At 33.0% G+C, this 19,899-nt stretch overlaps 1 protein-coding gene across 1 annotated transcript in view; it reads right to left on the bottom strand.

Moving 5' to 3' along the window:
• PCLO (piccolo presynaptic cytomatrix protein) overlaps positions 1 to 19,899 on the bottom strand; it is a 382,545-nt gene that overhangs the window by 130,537 nt on the left and 232,109 nt on the right. The window contains exon 9 of the mRNA XM_057550295.1: positions 16,525 to 16,615. Within this exon, the coding sequence (XP_057406278.1) occupies positions 16,525 to 16,615 (91 nt within the window). The remainder of the gene's footprint in view (positions 1 to 16,524; positions 16,616 to 19,899) is intronic.

Raw genomic sequence — 19,899 nt, 5'->3', positions numbered from 1 at the left:
CCAAGAAATGGAAACAATATAAGTATCCATTGATGTATGACTGGAAAAAGATGTGGTACATATATACAATAGAATACCGTTCAGCCATGCGAAAGAAGGAAATCTTGCCACTTGGGACAACATGCATGGACCTTGAGGGCATTATGCTCAGGGATATAAGCCAGACAGAGAAAGACAAATACTGCATGGTATCACTTATATGTGGGGGAAAAAAGTCAAACTCATAGAAAGAGAGTGGTTGCCAGAGGTTGGGGATGGGGGAAATAGGGAGAAATTGGTAAAAGGGTATAAAGTTTTAGCTGTAAGTTGGAAAAGGTCTGACTGGTGACTATAGTTGCTAACACTGTATTTTATTTATTTTTTAATTTTTATTTATTTATTTTTTGGCCACACCGCACAGCACGCGGGATCTTAGTTCCCTGACCAGCGATCGAACCCAAGCCCCCTGCAGTGAAAGCACGGAATCTTAAATCTGATAAGAAAGTAGAACTTAGTCTCATACACAATGTATTCATAAATCAAATCACCACAATGTACACTTTAAATATCTTATAATTTTATAAGTCCATTATACCTCGACAAAGCTGAAACAAAAAAATTTAAAAATAAGCTGTGCATAAAATAAACATGAGCATACTAAGGAAAAATCTTCACATTTGCATTTAGATTTGCAGTTTAAATCTACTTTAATTTTACATGTTTATTAACATGTTACATTAAAAGCTCTGATATTTTAAAGTCTTACAAAAATGTCATTTCTATTATTAAAATAACATGAAAATATTATGTTATAATTAGAGCATTAAGTGTGGACAAAACTAAAATACTTGTCTCATTTCAACACTATCATGTTCTACATCTAAGCATCAAGGAAAAGCAAAATTTTTATCAGTGAACATACTATCTTATGAATAGTAGTCTTTAAATCAGTAGAGTTTATTATTCATAATAAAATTATTACAGAAAGAAGATACACTGCATAGTTTAGTCATGTCATTAGTTGGGCTGAAGAAGAAGAAAGATTGTCTCTATACATATTAATGCTAATGAAGTACTAAGGATAATGAAAAAGTCTCCAAAGGATAGTTCAATTAAATCTATTTTTATATTCATGTTAATTATATTCCTGCATAAGGCTGTGAAAATTTATTTTTACACTCTTGCACCGACTAATGTTATCAATTATCCAAGTAAATATTTAGGAAAATAAACCAAATTATATTAAAAGTCCATAATCATTTCCTTTGTATGTCTTATCAAATGGTACATTAATTCATTAATACTTGAATATGAAGACCTAAAGAATATTTCACTATTTGTTTTTTAACTTTACTTTCACTCATTATAAGAAAAACATTTCTACAAATACAACAAAGTATATCAATTGCCTTATTAGCAATCCATACTTGACTGTTTCCAGAAGCATCAAAATGGCAACACCACATTCATGCCAAATACAATCCAACTCTAAGTCTGGGCATGCAAATTACAAACTCAGCTATTCCCATTAGCTTTTTCTAATCCAGCCAACTGCTGTATAACATCCTTTTTCCTAGTCTTAAATATGTAAACATACATGAAGAATTTGAAGTGAACATCTTATTTCACATTTCCACGAACAAAAGTTCACCACTTGTCTTTTCTATTGTAGTTTGAATAACATTAAGGTAAAAATGTTGCATGGGATTCAAAGCATGTATAAAATGCTATTCACACTTACATCATACTGGATGAGATGGGTCCAAATTGGCCTGCCATAAGACTGAAATAGCCATTGGCATGGGAAATAAGGAAGATAAGTCATGGCTATACATCAAAAGACACTGGTATTTTGGATTTGTTGAGCAACACCTTTCAAATGGCAGATGATGTATGCACTGATAAAGTATTTTTACTAAAAGGGCATAGGATTTCCTCTTCCTGAAATGCTTCAGAAATAATTCTCATGAAGAGTAGTTCTCAGGAGTTCTACATCATACATGCACATTTCATTCACACAGTAAGATAAGGATTTTTCCTTTATTTTAGCTTATATAAGTCAATTGCAAAGTTACAAGCATAAAGACAAAATCTGAGGGGTTTGCACAATACTCCTATAAAAGGTAATTAAAATAAATTTATTCCCTGGAAGCATCATGCTAATTTTCAAACAATATTACAAAGCTATAGTAATTGAAACAGTATGGCACTGGCATAAGAACAGACATAATGGAACTAATGGAACAGACATAATGGACTAACGGAACAGAAGAGAGAGCCCAGAAATAAACCCACACAAACATGGTGAATTACAACAAAGGAGCCAAGAATACACAACGGGGAAAGGACAGGCTCTTCAGTGAATGGTGTTGGGGAAGCTGGACAGTTACACACAGAAGAATGAAACTGGACCACTGTCTTACACCATACATAAAAATTAACTCAAAATGGATCAGAGAGTTGAATGAAACCATAAAATTCTTGGAAGAAAACACGTGGTAAGCTTCTTGATACTGACCTTGGCGATGATTTTTTGGATTGACACCAAAAGCAAAAGGCAACCAAAAGCAAAAATAAATAAGTGGGACTACATCAGACTAAAAGGCGTCTGTACAGCAAAGGAAACCATCAATGAAATGAAAAAGCAACCTACTGAATGGGAGAAAATATTTGCAAATCATATAGTTGATAAGGGGTTAATATCCAAAATATATAAAGAATGTATATAACTCAATAACAAAAATAAAAACAATCCGATAGAAAAACGGGCAGAAGATCTGAATAGATATTTTTCCAAAGAGGACATACATATGGCCAACAGGTACATGAAAAGTGCTCAAAATCACTAACCATAAGGGAAATGTAAATCACAATGAGATTTCACCTCACACCTGTTACACTGGCTATCATCAAAAAGACAAGAAATAACAAGTGCTGGTGAGGGCGTGGAGAAAAGGGAACCCTTGTGCACTGTTGGTGGAAATGTAAATTGGTGCAGCCATCATGGAAAACAGTATTGAGGTTCCTCATAAAATTAAAAATTAATAAATTAAATATGATACAGCAATTCCATTTCTGGGTATTTATCTGAAGAAAATGAAAACACTAACTTGAATAGATACTTGCACCCCCGTGTTCACTTCAGCATTATTTACAACAGCCAAGATATGGAAGCAAACTGTATCTTGTCTATTTATAGATGAATGGATAAAGAATATGTGGTATATACACACAATGGAATATTATTCAGCCATAACAAAGAAGGAAATCTTGCCATTTGCGACAACATGGATGGACCTAGAGGGCACTGTACTAAGTGAAATTAGTCGGACAGAGAAAGACAAATACTACATGGCATTACTTATATGTGGAATCTTAAAAGAAAACAAACAATCCAAAACAACAAACCAAAACAACAAAACAATCAAACTCAGGGATACAGAGAACAGATGGCAGTTGCCAGAGGCAGGGGGTGGGAGGGCATGCAAAATGAGTGAAGGGGGTTAAAAGTACAAATATCCAGTTATAAAATAAGTTAAGTCATGGGGATGTAACGTACAGCATGGTGACTATATTAATAACACAATATTACATGTTTGAAAGTTGCTGAGAGAGTAGATCTTAAAAGTTTTTACCACAAGAAAAAAAAATTTGTAACTGCGTTTGGTGATGGATGTTAAATAGAATTATCATGATGATTATCTCCCAATATATACAAATACTGAATCATTATGAGGTATACCTGAAAGTAATATAATATTATATGTCAACTATATCTAAATAAAAAAATATTCCATTTAGCAGTACTTAGGGTCCAAAATGAACTGATTCTTTGATATGAAAGTGGATGCTATGAAGTGAGAAAATAGGGTCAATTTATAGATATGGCTTTGATACTGACTTGTTTAGATACTGATCTCACTGATGGCAGACCAGGACTTGGGGTAGGGTCATCTACTACATGTGTTAAAGAAAAACGTTGTACTGGGAGATGCTTATGTAACCCTATGATGTCACTGGAAAGAAAATAGTTTACACTTATTTTAGGGTAAAGCTAGGATGTGGTTTCCCAAATGATAGTTTTACTTAAACAAAAGATAGTAGGAAGAAAAATAATATCCTAATTCAAAACAGAGTATTAAGTGTTCCTTTTGTACTTCTGAACATAATAGAGATTGTGCAGACATACACTATTGACTCGCAGTGAATTATTTCTGTATAAACCACACCCTTTGAGTCCATGTACCTGTGACTTGTTTCTAACCAATAGGATCTGACAAAGGTGATGTGATAGTCACCACCATGATTATATTATGTAAGACTCCATCTCAGCAGACTAGAATGAATCTTCTGCTGGTCTTGAAAAAAGTAAACTGGGATGTGTGAGGGGGACTGAGTGGGCCCTGCAGATGCTGAGAGTGGTCCCCAGCTGACAGCCTGCCAGAAAATGGGGAATTTAGTGCCACAACTTGGAGGAACTGAATTCTGCCAATAACCTCGTGACCCTGGAAGAAGATTCCCAAGCTCTAGAACAAAACACAGCCTGGGCAACACATAGATTGCAGCTTTGTGAGATCCTTACCAGGGCACCCAGTCCATGCTTAATTTCTTAAACCATGAAAACTGTAAGATACTAAATGTGTGTTGTTTTAAGCCATTAAATTTGTGGTAACTTGTTATGCATCAATAGAAAATTAATACAAAGATGAAAGTTGTATTCTGAGTCTTCTCTGCACAAAATATATCGCGACCTTATCTTGGTAGCAAAACTTGTGGAACATTTTATGTTTATAGTAGCTACCACAGTGATTGAGCAGCTATAGAGGGTAGGAGATAAAGGGAAAATAGGCCATGAATAGATAACGTTTTGCCCTTCATAAATGAAGAGGAAGAGATTTGTGTATCAGTTCTACAATGCTGGGGTTATGGTATAATATATGTAGCAAGTACATGGCATCTAGGCTGCACTAAATATATAACTGAATGAATAATGAATGGATGAAAATTGAAATGCCTAATTTTCCCCAAGCGGGGCTGATGCATCAGTGACAGTGATGTTAAAAATAATAGATTCGTATTGTATTCTGTTCTTAGAAAATGTCTGTAAAAGTATATTAACTCAATGAATCTTAAAAGTAAAAGAACAAACAAGAAACCCTCTATTTTCCACAAATAAGATAAAGTTTTGTGAGGTTTAGTGCTCAAGACAACACCTAATACATGGCAATGCTAAAGCGGAGCCCAAACTCTTAGTCCAAATAAATAAGTGGCTTAGTGATGAGTCTCCTGCTGGGTTAGGGCCAGGGAACCTGGTTTGGAATCAGAAAGGGTGGGTTTGGGAGCAGCATATCATTCAGTTGCAGAGGGGAGAGTGATGAGAGACATCACAATCAGGCCATTAAAAGGAGAAACTACCAAGATATAAAAAATGTTGGGGAGTCCGTATCTCTCAGTCAGTAATGAGGAGAGGCAACATTTCTGGCTTAGGCAGTTTGCAGATTATACTGTACCATTTAATCTGAAGCTGTAACTGATTAGTTGGGACAGACTGTGCTCATTTTATCAATATAATTTCCATTTTTCCATTGATGCATAAATGTCTGTGACTTGTTTATATCTTTATCAGACATCACAAAGATGAAAGTGTTACTTTTTAAGTATTACAGATTTTATCATTTTTGTATTTTACCATTTGTGTTAAAAAGATGAATGGCATATACATATCTGTTAAATGAATAAGTAGTTAATACTTACATATCTTAGTATACAAATCTATATAGAAGAAAGTATATACAGGCCTGGTAACGTAATAATATTATAATTACCACTATTTGGGGGAGTAGTTGAGAAACTGATTTGGAGAGCAAAGTTCTGAATTTGCTGAGTCACTTTAGGGATACTATAAATAAAATCCAGGTGTCCGTATTATTTTTGTGCTACAGGCTAAACCTGTTCTCATCGAAATCAATTTGCTTTTGGTGAAGGAGGTATTCAATGAAGTTCAACAGCTTCTACTGTCCAGCATATATCAGGGAGTATTTTTCACTAAAGAGTTATTTAATATAATCATTTTGGTTATATTCGTTACTCTATTTAAAAAACTGTTACTACTATCTGTAATAGAGAAGAAACATTATATGTTGTTAGGTGACCAGGCTAAGAATAAACATTCCACTGAAATTGTGCTTTAAACAAAAAGTGAGCTGCTTTTATTTATTTTCATCTAGCTTTCTACTACATCAGATTTATTGAACTTTTAGTTGTCAGATGTCTCAAAATATATGACTTTGAACCAATGAATTCTATTTGGTGTCTCTACCTTGTGACAATATTATTTTATATTTAATATATTATTTGTTCCTAATCTCTTTGGTATCATCTTCAGGGATAGAAGGAAAAAAGAAAGTAACTAACATTTCTAGAGTTTCTCCTATTTGTCTTATACTATTTTTTGTGTTTTTTAATCATCTCTATAACTTTTCATGTTAGGTACTATCCATACCATTTCAGGACAAAGCAGCTGAGACTAAGGAAGGTTAGAAACTTGCCTAGGTTGACTAGCAAGTAAAAAAGTTAATATTAGAGCCCATTTTCTTCTTGAGTCCCACGTCCTTGTTCTTTCTATATACCTTTGCTCATCACTCTAATTGTCAAGAAAATATTCTGGAAGATCAGTATAAATCCTTTCTCCTTTAACTGAATCTCATTTCTTATTACCTACTTTCCATGGCCCATTCATATACATTTTACATTTATACCCTTATATTTAACATTAGCATCACCAATTTATCTTCCTTAACCTGTAGGTTAGACATCTTGAATGTCTTCACCGTCTCCTCACAGAATCAATGATTAATTCCTTTAATTTTGCTTTATTAAGAAAAACAGAAAAATATGTCCAGTTAGAAGCATAGCCTATAATGTCACTTCCTTAGCAGGAACACACTTCTACAAGCAATATTTATCTTGACAGATGTCAGGAGAAGTGATGATGTGAATGAGGAACTAGTCCTGACAGTAGATACTTCCTTTGTCACTGAGGAAATGCACACAAGCTTTCACTAAAATGTACCAGGAAGAAACTGTAATTTTAGAAGAGATTCAGTCCAAATAGTATTTTATTTCTATAGTTGTATACTTTGTTTATTCCTAAAAATAATTTGAGAGGCTTGCAAGAAATTATGTCATACATAATTTGGACTCTTGCTAAGAATGAAAGAGAAAAAGCCATCCTGAATGGGGAGGGAGAAATCTGGGGGTCAAGGCACCTTCCCAGAATCTGCTCAGTTTCCCAGAACTTGCAGCAGTTACGATGGAACACACATGTTCCCAAATGGACAGTGACACTTTTTCTCCGTGTTCCACAAGAAACAGAAGATATGACAAAATTGTTTTAACTTTCTAAGACTTGGCCTTAAAAAAAAAGTTTTCTTATGAAGTGTTCATGTAAATAACATTGGAGGCATGTTAAGTGCATGTCAGCTAAAATTTATCTCAACTGCATGAAGCAGAGTTCACCACATTTTTGCCTCAGTTCCCCTTTATTTTATATACCACATGTGAGGACAGCAGTGCAGTGCAGTCTCAAATAAAAGTGATCAAACATCTTTATTTGATCACCTGGTGCACCTTATTTCATTATGGTTAAGCTTCTTTCAGAATTCAGCTTTGAAGCAAACAAGACAAAACCATGCTTCAATGATTTCAATGATACCCATACCACCTATCAAATTAAATTCAGATTCTTTACTTGTCTGGTCCACCATGATCTGGCCCTAACTTTGGTACCTTTTATGTACTCTGTGTTCTATCAAAACAAAATGGAAAAAAAAAACAAACAAACAAAAATAATCTGTCTTCCTGCAATGATAAAGTCATTGAAAAGAAAAAAAACAGCACTAATTATGGTCTAAGGCCTAAAATTAAGACTCAGTATTATGTGCTGCCTCATGAACTGGTCAAATGAGCAGGGTCTTAAATGGTCTAACCATAAGATCCCCTCCCTACTCTGGTGGATATAAGGACCCCTAGCCAAACAGCCCTCCTTATCAAGGGGATCAAGTACAATTTCTGCTTATCCCGAGCAGCTGGATTTCAGTTTCCTCCAAGTCTAGGAAATTATTCAACCAAGTCAATCATATCTTCCTTCAAGAACCAGGGGCAGTCCAACCTTCTGATACTAAAATGTTGGCCTTCCACAGCTGGTTGTTTACTCTTTTCCTAAGTACAACCCCCATGTGGCCTATATATTTTAAGGAAATAATGAATATCATGGCAGCATTTTTTCACTGTAGTATTGTGGTATTGTTTATAATACTGAAAAGGGGAAGACAGCACAAATGTCCAACAATTGAGGAATGGTTGATGTAGATGATTAAATATCTACAAACATGATAAAAACAAGTAATTAAATTTATGTTTATGAAGAACTATTGATGTAAGAGGAAAATGTCTTTGTTAGGCAATTTACACTATATTAAAAATATGTATGTAAACTACTTTACAATATACTCCTAACTTTTACTGTGTGTGTACATGGGTATAAACAAGATAAAAAGGAAAGAGAATATAAATTGTCAAATTACGATGGCTTTTATTTTCATCTTTATATTTTTCACTACTACCATAATTTACTGAGGATCGATCGCTCTATCTATCTGTCTATCCATCCATCCGTCCATCCAGCTATCTACACATACACAACACACATACGCACACACCCCCCCCACACACACACTCATTTTACGTATACATACACAGAAGAGAGCTGAAAATGATACATGCATTTAGCCATTTAGCTACTGGTAGCTGAAAGCCAGATGGGAGGTTTGCCTTTTAGATCTCTAAAAGAGGAAAAAGAAATGAAAATCTTCAGGAGAAAATGGGGAAAGATGTGTTCTCTATATCCTATTGATAAAATTCTTTGAGCAAATGAAGATATGCAGTACAAAAATTGTACATGTACAAACATGTACCCGTGGTTTGTGTCATATTTTAATTTTCATTAGACAGTCTCATGTATTCATTGTTTCCTATGTATTAGCTCCACTTCTTCAAGTGTCTTGCAAATTCTTGGAAGCAGAGTGGTCACCACAGACTTTTCCCGTATCTGACTCATAGCTAGGTTAAGGTTGAATCTATATTCAATATGAACTATTTATTTGTTTACAGTGGGCAAGTGAAAGATAGGCCTTTGTTTATCATAACTCTACTTTCTGTAATCCTATACTATTTGAAAAATTTTCAAGTAAATTTAACAGTTAAAAAAGGTAGCTAAATTTTTGTTTCAGTACTTTTATTGACTATGGAACATATTCTATGGAACATGGGGGTATTTTTTTAAACTAATTTGCTGATCATATCTTTGAGAAATACTGGGTAAGATATATAGAACTATTCTTACCATCTAGAAGGTTCCATCTAAAGTCTGAATACACATATCTATCTAAATCACCTCTACTTTAAGTTTGTGGATTTTCTCTGTAAACACTCATAAGTAAGAAAAAAAGGAGGAGAATGATATCAGTATTTGGTGGAAATGGTTATACTTTGAAATTATTTCAGAAGCGAATAGAAAATATGCAAGTGCCAAGTAAATAATATAATTATTTTCGTATCTTTTTAACATATTTAAGGTTTTCATTTGCTTTCTTAGGATTTTGCATACATAATTTCTTTGGTTGCATACTGGGACAATGTAATGACTGACCAAACTATGTAAATAAGGCTATTATCACAAACGTAATCATTTCCATTAAAAAAATTATTGAAATATAAACCATAGTGAGTATGAGGGCTTATTTGCTGTGTATATATGTATGTATGCATGTATGTAAACTCCCTATCCTCTTCCAAATATGAAAACATAATTCACTCAATGCCTATTCATATTGCCAGTGTTTGAGATCTCCATTGATTAATAGAAGGAAGTGGAAAGTCTGACTAGTTATTGTTTGCTTTTAAAGCTGTTCTTAAATACTTCTGCTCAGATTTTTAAAATTTTAGGCCAATAAAACTCCTTCCAGTGAGTATTAACTGGGAAGAGAGGAAGAAATTCTACAGCAGGTGGTACAGTTCCTGCATTGTTCTCACAACTAGTCACTAATGTTCTTTAGGAACAAAGCAGGGATGTCTGCTCTCACTCCTCTGTTCAGTACTGTATCACACTTTTAGCAATTGCAATAAGGACAAAAATGAAATTTATCCCCATTGGAATGGAACAAGTAAAACTGTCTTTACTTGCAGATAACATAATCTTGCATGTAGAAAATCCTAAGAACTCCACAAAAAACTATTAGAACTAAAAACACTAGCAAGATTATAAGCCAAAAGGTCAATATACAAAAATCAAATGTATTTCTATAAAATGGCAATGAATAGTCCAAAACTGAAATTAAGAAAACAACTCCATTCTCCATAGCATCAAGAAGAATAAAATAATTTGGGAGACATTTAGCAAATGAAATGCTAGTTTTGTACACTGAAAACTATAAAACTTTACTGAAAAAAATGAAAGGATATCTCAGTAAATGAAGAGGTATTACATGTTCATGAATTAGAAGATTCAATGTTGGTAAGAGAGCAATTCTCTCCAAATTGATCTATAATTTCAATGCAACCTCTATCATAATCCCAGTAAGTTGATACTAAAAAAATATGGAAGTTAAAAGGATCAAGAATAGCCAAAACAATTTTGAAAATAAAAAGTTGGACGACTTCCACTACCAGATTTCAAAATGTAATATAAAGCTATATAGTAAGCAAAAGAGTGTAACAGTTAGGCGTATAGTCAAACAGTACAGAATTGAGAATCTAGAAATAAATTCTTGTATTAATGGTAGATTGACTTTTGACAAAGATACCAAGGCAATTCAATGGGGGACATATTTGTTTAACAAAAGGTGCTTATACAATTAGATATCCATTAGTGCTTCAAAAAAATGAACGTGCATCTCAGCCTCAAACCATATACAAAAACCAGCACAAAATAGGTCATTGACCCGAATGTTTAAAGCTTCTGGTATAAAACACAAGAGAAAATCTTTTTGACCTTGGGATAGTTCTTAATACACTATCAAGAGCAGCATGGTTCACACACACACAAAAAAATATCAAAAACATTGAATTCCATTAAAATGTTAAAAATTTTCTTTAAAATACACCTTTAAGAAAATAAAAAGACAACACAGAGATTAGAAGGAAATATATGCATGCCATGTATCTTATAAAAGACACATCCAAATATATAAAGAACTCTTACAACTCAGTATGAAGACAAACAACGTAAATAAATATGGGCAAAATTTCTTAATAAATATTTCACCAAAGAACACGTATGCTTTGCTTATTACCCCCTGAAAATATGCTCATTATCATAGGTCATGAGGAAAATGCAAGCTAAAAATAACAATGAGATATCATCCACACTCACCCCAAAAGACAGACGTTACCAAGTGTTGGCAATGACATGGTGAAAGTGGAATCCTTACACACTGCTGGCAAGAATACAATATGGTACCTTCACCTTGGAAAACTATTTGGCAGTTTCTTAAATAGTTAAGAAACTTACCATGTAACTCAGCAGTTCTACTTCTAGGATGCCATACAAAAATATCATATGTCCAAACTAAAATGTGTATGTAAATATTAAGAAAAACCAGGCAAATCCAATGGATAAACAAATATACACAATCTAAACAATGGAATACTTCTTAACAATAAAAATAGCAAACTTTTGATACATGTTACAAAATGGATAAACCTAAAAAATACTGGTTAAGGGAAAGGAGCCAGACACCAAAACTGTAAACTGTGTGATTTAACGTATGTGAAGTGCCCAGAAAGGGTAAACTCAGAGACATAAAGTAAATTTCCTGCCTGTGGCTGGGAGAGGAGTATTGGAAGTGGCTATTGCTATCAGACTCAAGGGAACTTTTTGCAATGATCGAAATGTTCTAAAACAAAATTGTGGTGATGGTCATACAACTCCATAAATTTACAAAAGTCATTGATTTGTACACACACAACGTGCATATTTATGATATGTAAAGTTGTTGAAATAATAATTTAAAAAGGGCTATCCACATTTGGTATTCCTACCAACTGATATCCAATGAGATCTGTTATATTTATCTCCTGTTTCTAAAAGCTCATGAAGACGGTGGACTAAAGAGGAATAGAAAATGAGCCGCTATTTCCATAGAAGACACTGCTGTCTTTTGAACCTAAACATTTTTAATGTTCTTCACTACTGCACTTCCTAATTAGTCTTTCTAGCCTTGCAGATGGAGCCAGTCTACTGCAGAACTATACATAAGCAAATATCTTTTTTAAAATCAGAAGAATTTCTTTGACTTGTTTCAAACAGCTGTGTTTCTGGAGCCATAAGATGAGTTCTAAATAAAAAAGAGACTCATTTCTTGAGCATTACATTTTATCTTTTTTTTCTGATAACTTCTAAGAGAAGGGGAAATAACATTTGTTGAGTGTATAGTAAGTATAACATTTTGGGCTAGGTGCACTTGCAATTATGTGAGATAGAGAGAGCTGGTCTTATTTTATGGTTGAGCAAACTTATTCTCAAAATTTAAATAAGTGATAGAGCTGGACTCCAACTCAGGTCTTTCTAATTCTAAAACTCATGACCTGTTTTCTCCATTTTGCTGCCTTCTACTTGTTTGAATAAAGATTTTCAAAACCACTGTATAGTTGTTGATCAACACCTATAAGAGTATTTTGAAGTTTAAGGTAAAAAGTTAAAGTATCTATTTCCTTAAAATTATGGGTCGCTTAATAGAAGATTGTATGCATGTATTTTCCTCTGCATACATCATAAAAATACTATAAAGAATGGTACATATGTATATGTGTGTACACACTTATACATATATAAATACGTCTATGAAAAATAAAGTTTTATAAATTCCCTGGCTTTGTCTCAGTTGTTCCTAAAATTTTACTATAATAATTACTCACATTTCAGATTCTCCTACTAAAGTATGAGTAATTTGTAGATCAAGGTCTTTGTTGGATTCATTCTAGTAATACAGCAACCAACACAATGTAAATTACACCATGGGTGTGCTCTCAATAACTATTAATGAATAAAAATTTTTAAATGAATTCAACATAAGTTTAAAGCAGTTATAAAACATACTTTATTTGTGTAAGTTTTTTATAGGAAGAAATAAAAACTTATTTAGAATTTTTTAAACTTTCTCTATAAAGATCCTTAGAGAAGTATTTCTCAAACATTTTGGTTCCAAGGAGCCATTTATATTTTTTAATATTATTAGGGACCTCAAAGAGCTTTTGTTTATATGGGTTATAATTACGTATATTTTCTGTATTACAAACTAAAACTGAGAATTTAAAGTATTTATTAATGAATTTAAAGTATTAATAAACTCCTATGTTAAATCATTTTAATAAAAAATGTATTTTAAAAACAAAACATTTATGAGAAAGGTGGCATTGTTTTATATTATTGCAAATCTCCTTGATATTAAGTTAAATAGAAGACAGCTGAATTCTCTTATCTGTTATATACAGTCTGTTGTGATGTCACACATCAATTAATCTCTGAGAAACTCTATTGTATATTCACAGGAAAATAAGAGTGCAAAAGGCAAATGCTACCTTAGCATTACTATGAAAATAATTTTGACCTTGAAAACCCCCTGAAAGAATCTTGGGTACCATGAGGTTCCCAGCTCATACTCTGACAACCACATAGTAGAAAGAATTAAGAAAAAACAACAACAAACTTTCTATTCCTGTCTGCTATTTTGAAATTACTTTTGCTTCCAATAAATAGAAATATATTTTTTCCTTTTCTGTGAGGTATGCTGGTTTCATATAATTCTTATAAAATATTTTAATGCTAGACCCATTTAGAATGGTCTATTAAAATACTAAAAAAGATATATTTTATTTCTACTTTCCATGGGTTTATATAACCAAAATGAAAATTTACTAACGACAATTTCCCCCTCTGTTTAGGAGAGCAGAAATACTACATTTTATTCTTCTCTCCTTCCTTGATTATATCCTTATCTTTTTTACAAAGGCAGTTAAATTATTAGCTTAGATAGCTTTTTCACTATTGATGAAGCTATTGGACACTGCTGTTTTTCTCCAAATGTGAGAGACAAACAGGAATTTAATTATTTTTTATTATGAAAAATTTCATACATATAAAAAAGTAGTGACAAGACTATAATAAAACCCAGTGTGGTTGATCTTCCAGCTCCAACAATTAATCAAATCATGGTCAGTTTTGTCCCATCTATTTCTTTACCACTCTCTACACAGCTAATTGTGAAGCAAATTCCACACAAGACATTGTTTCATATGTAAATATTTTAGTGTGCATCTCTAAAAGATATATTCCATTTTTAATTAAAACATTAACATAAAAATGACACTGATAGCTATGAATAACTTTAGTGTCACCAAACATTTAGTCACTCAAACTAAGTTTTTGGTAGACCAGCAAATAACAGAGATTAGCCAGGAGTGTAAACGTTCTATGCCAGGGTTTGCCTACTAACCTCAAATTTCTGGAGGCTGTTTGCTAAAAATTGCCATTTCTGGTTCTAGTCTTGCATATACATGCATTTAAATCCCTTTCAGGTACTTAAGACTTATCTGAAGACAATACAAATTGCTTCAAAACGTTTACTTTAGAATGAGATCGTGCTATCACAGGACACATGGCAAATCTATTCAGTAGTAACGCAGGGTAAATACAACAAGGAAAATATTTTTATTATTATTTTAGGCAAATATCAAAATAAAAAGGAGCATGCAGAGAGATAATATAATACACTAGTAAATTTACCATTCAAAACTATAGTCCTCTTTTCTCATTTTGCAAAATCTATATACAGAGGAAACTGAATTTAGTTTTCAGACTAGAATATTTATAAAAAGAAATCAATAGCTCTTATTTATGTTACTCTTATATTTTAAAATAAGAATTATTATTTTTTCTTAATTGTAGTAAAAGAAAACAAATTAAAAAATTTTTCCTAATTGTAGTAAAAGAAAAATTAAAATAAGCTGCAAAAGAAAAATGATAAGGTTGAGGGGATAATTACTTTGACATAGTATATTAATAGTAATACAACTAGAAAACAGACACATTGATATAGAGTCCTGATGATTTAGTAAAAATGTTTTGAAGATTTTTTTTGTACTCCCTGAAAAAAATAATTTTGGTATTGCTAGAAAGTATTATGTTGTTTTGCTTTATGAGCTGGAGGGAACTGAAATAGTTTGTAGCAGGTAGTTATTTCTACAAAAAGAGTGCCTGGATTTTAAGGCTCACCCCTGGAACGTTCATTAGTACTTAAAATACAGTCTGCATGCAATAAAATCTTGAAAGGTTGAATTATCTATCTCTGGCAGAAGAAAAATTACCCAATCTTACAAGAAAAACAACAGTATTAGGCTGTAAATCGATTCATTCTCTATGAAAATAAAGAGAGGACAATTGCTCAAAGCAAAACCTGTTCCACATCTACATTCTCTAGGGTCTAAAATCTGCAAGGAACAACAGGAAGAACACTGAAGAAATATCTATTTTTTATTCTCTATCAGTCCTTAAAAAAAAAAACCCTCCAACACATAGGCCATGTTAGATATACCACCTATACATATATCCATATATATTCATGAATATTTTCTGTTGATGTACGGTGTCTATGAAACAAAGAGTGAGAATATAGGGAAATACTTGAGTGAGAATATAGGTAATTTTCATATTTTAAAAATTTATTAACTTTGACAAAATTTATACTTCCATCTCACAGATAGAGAACTTTTTATTTGTAAACTAAATGCAACTTGAGATCTGGATTAGATTCTGCACCAGAAAAAAAAAAATTAGTGGGGAAACTCAAAATTTGGATAAGACTTGTAGATATTTCAGTACTATCATATTAATGTTGATTTCTTGTTTTGATCATTTTTTGTGGTTAGACAGATGTTAACATTAGTGAAACTGGGTAAAGGGTGGGCAAAAGAACTGACTGTGCTATTTTCTGGGAGTCCAAAGTATTTCAAAATAACAAGTTTAAAATTTCTGTCATAAGTTTGGTTTACAGAAAAACACAAATAAATAAAAATCAGCAAAATTGATAATCTTCAAATTGGTAAGGTATAGGGGAATCTATTCTTTAGAAAAATTCAAGTTAGCTTTCTACTTTCTGTGTAAGAATGTTTTATGCTCCTATGACCATATTACTCAACAGTGCAATAATTATGGAGCATTGTAATGTCATGCACATTTTTAAAATGAAGATAATAGAATGATCTAAATATATATGCCATTTAGTAATGTATCATACTAATGATTATGCCATTATTGTCTTTTATATTCAAATGCACAGCCTGCTTATTTTTTGAAATTTTCCAATACGCAAGTTTTGACATAAAAAGTGGTGTTTTCTAAAATTTAATGAGTCATCTAAACTGAAATTCAAATACATATCTCAGTGCGACTTTAAAGTGAAAAGAACTAGATTATTTGATTTCCTTTACCTGAAACTGTGTGATCCTTGGAGTCTCTTGTTATTTTTATCCTTGCATGAGGAAAGATGTACTGCACAGTTTTCCCGTTCATCTGTATAATCTAAGACGTACATGTGATAAGGTGAAAAAGCAATGTTAAAGAGACTTAAAAGGCAATTTACAGAATTCACTTTTTTTTTTCAAAGCACATTGATTCAATCAATGAAAATATATTAGAAGACTCTCAAATGATGACAATTTTAAGCATTTAATACTACACAATGACGTCATTGGTTTCTGAGTTCATTATAGTCTTTATGTTTACAACCAGTTTCTCTTGCAAACTGATTTGTTGTGTTTGGAAAATCAACGAGCACATGTAACACCTAAAGGATGTCTGTTACTATGGTAGTGCATAGTAGTGATGACAGTGGATAGAGGAAGTATATGGAAAATTGATATCTGCTGATTTTGTTTTGGACAGCCTAGAAATAGGCATTGTCAATTTTCAGCAATCAAGTGATTCTAAGGGAGAAAAGCTGGAGAAGATCCTCATACTCTGCATCTCTATCACTCTACTAGGAATGCATATTTATGTTATTTTGATTTCAATGTGGAATTTTGCTTCTCCTGAGCACATCTACCAGCAGTTTCAATGTATACCTGATGCTGAGACTAACTCTGTATAAATAAATCAAATCTTTGCTCATTCTAGTATTTTCTGAAGCCTTCTTTGTATGCAAAGGTGTTACTTCTCATTTACTTCTGATGTTCCTTCGGGTAGAAGAAACAACACTCAAAGTTCCTGTTACAAGTCTGTGACTTCAATTCTCATTACTGAGACTTGAACATGAGAATACTATAGACTGCATTATTGCTGTTTCCACCTGGCAAAATGAGGTTTCTGAAACAACAGTAAATTAGCAAATCCAAACTTATGCTTTATATTTTATGGAATTTGGCTTTCAAAAGAGATTTGTGAAATAATGAAAGAAAGAAATAGTAAAATATTTATATACCTATATTAATAGGATTTTATTAGGATAGAATCTTATATTTATCACCTCAGGAGAATTTTTGACTATAATTACAAATGAAATAATAGTAAAGAGACATTCAATACTACCAATTTCAGAATACGTTTAAGAAGTGTTTGGGACTACCAAACCAAAATATTAAACAGAATTTAGAACTAAAGGGATCTACATTTTGTGAAGGAAGATTCCTTGGAATACTCTTGTGATATTGTGTCTTTGAAAATCTATTAGTAAAACTACTAGACTTCTGGATTTTAAAAGGAAAATGTAGTAAAAAAATACAAACTTAAATTATAGCCTTTAGCTTTTATTCTCTTCGGCAAAGAATAAGCTTAATCAGGTCTCTGATGGATATAAAACACTCCCCAGTCAACAGGAGAATCCTGTCAAGTCCAAGAATATTATATGAATTCTGCAAAGTAAAGCTAAAGTATTGTTTGCAAGATTGTAAAAATATTATGGGCAGTATAATCCGTCAATCTTGATAATTTATACTGATGCTAACTTTGTATACCACTGAAAACCTTGTATATATTCATAACAAAAGAGTGTGCATTTTCCTCTTTTCTTCCACACTCTTGCCTCCTATTCTGTCTCTTTCTCTTTCTTACTTTCTCTCCTGGCCTCCTTACTTTCCCTCCCTTCGTCTTTTCTCCTTCTTCTACTTTACTTCTTCCTCTCCTCCTCTCCTTCCTCCCTCCCCTAATCTGCATTTAAAGATCTTTACTTTTTACTAAAAATCAAACCATGTGCATTGAAAATCCTATAACTATTAGATATAACTCAACTTCACTTTGTTACTGTAGATAATTCATTAAAATTATGGATATTATTTCATTTTACTTCAAATATCTTCTAATTTCACTTGGTCAAAAATAAACTAAGAAAACACAATTTTGCCTTTTGTTATTCTGTCTAATTCTCCAGTCTAGGGAGAAGTTGATATAATCTTATAGTCCCCCTCTTGCATAGTCTAGAAGAGTAATCAGGTTTCCGAAATGTTTCATCAGTTTTATCAACTAGTCCCTACTGCCTTTCAATATGTATCTATGATGATATTAAGTAGAAGGTATGTTAAGCATCTTCATTTCCATGAATATTGCTTTCAGAGCATCTCATAGGATCTCCTGTAATTTCAGAGACTGTCTACAGTCAGCTTCATGAATTCAATTAATCAATTAGAAACATTAAACTGCCTCAATTTTGATCAATGTGACCAAGAGTCTGAGGAAAGCAGAAGTATCCATCTCCCATGTTTGCACTAGCTGGATATTAGCTTTTTTCTAACCAACACAGGTAAGTGTTGAGAGAGTTCTCTAGCAGATGAAGTCTTAGGGCAGGTGTTGCTTTTGCCAACTAAGAGTAGGAACAAGGCCAGAGGGCAGGACTGATGTCAAGTAGTGCCTCATACCTATCCCCACGAGCCAGGTTTCTGATAGCATAGTCTTTTGATGATTCTGCATTGACAGAACTATCACCTGTATGCCACCAAGAAAAAGAGTTTCTCCTCTACCCTACCTACAAATATTTCAAGAGAAATTATGTTCATGAACTGGCCCTCCATACTTATGAAATAACAACTCTTGTGTTAATATATCTTTTATTTATACAGACATTCATGCTTTCCCTCACCTAAATACCTTGTATGACAGATGCAGGGGACAGAGTGCCCTTCTGGGGATCCAAGCCCTGTGTTAGGCACTGCATAGATACTACGGTGGATGGAAGAGAGAGCACTTGCTCTCTAAAAGCTCGTAGACCAAGACACAGTGCATGGAGTGCTACTGGAGCACAAAGGAAGAACACTTGTGGGGAGGTGGTGGTAGTAGTGTCAGAGAAGGCTCCTTGCAAGATGAGGCATGTACATGGAGACCTGAGTGATGAATAGGGTTAGCCAAGAGAAGAGAGGAGGCGGAATGTTCAGGAAGAGGAAACAAGACATTCAAAAGCCCAGAAGAAAGAGAAAGAGTGGCTCTTTCAGAGGAGCTCAACGTACCGCAATATAGCGGTTGCGTGGGAATTGCACAAGGCATGGGCATTAGTGCAGAGTGAAGGCATTTTGTACTAGTAGAGAAATGTTGACCCTTGTAACAACCCTGTGAAGGGTATTAGTCCTATTTATAGATGAAGTGACTGAAAAAAAAAAAAAAAAAAAAGAGAAAGGAGTCAGGTGATCTGTTCAATTCACAAAGCAGAGTTGAATTTCTACTAAACAGTGCAGAGGTTAAACATAAATATATATATTTGAAAGGAAACAAATATAGTTTTGCAGATTTGGTTTATTTTTATGGTTTATATGATTTTGAGTCTAACTTCAGAAATACTCTTCAATTTCTCTAATGTATATTTACATTAAATAATTTTTAAA

The sequence above is a fragment of the Balaenoptera acutorostrata genome, chromosome 7, assembly GCF_949987535.1.
Source record: "Balaenoptera acutorostrata chromosome 7, mBalAcu1.1, whole genome shotgun sequence".
In the NCBI taxonomy this organism is placed as follows: domain Eukaryota; kingdom Metazoa; phylum Chordata; class Mammalia; order Artiodactyla; family Balaenopteridae; genus Balaenoptera; species Balaenoptera acutorostrata.
Note: the sequence above shows the minus strand (reverse complement) of the source record. Positions and strands in the feature narration are given on the sequence as shown.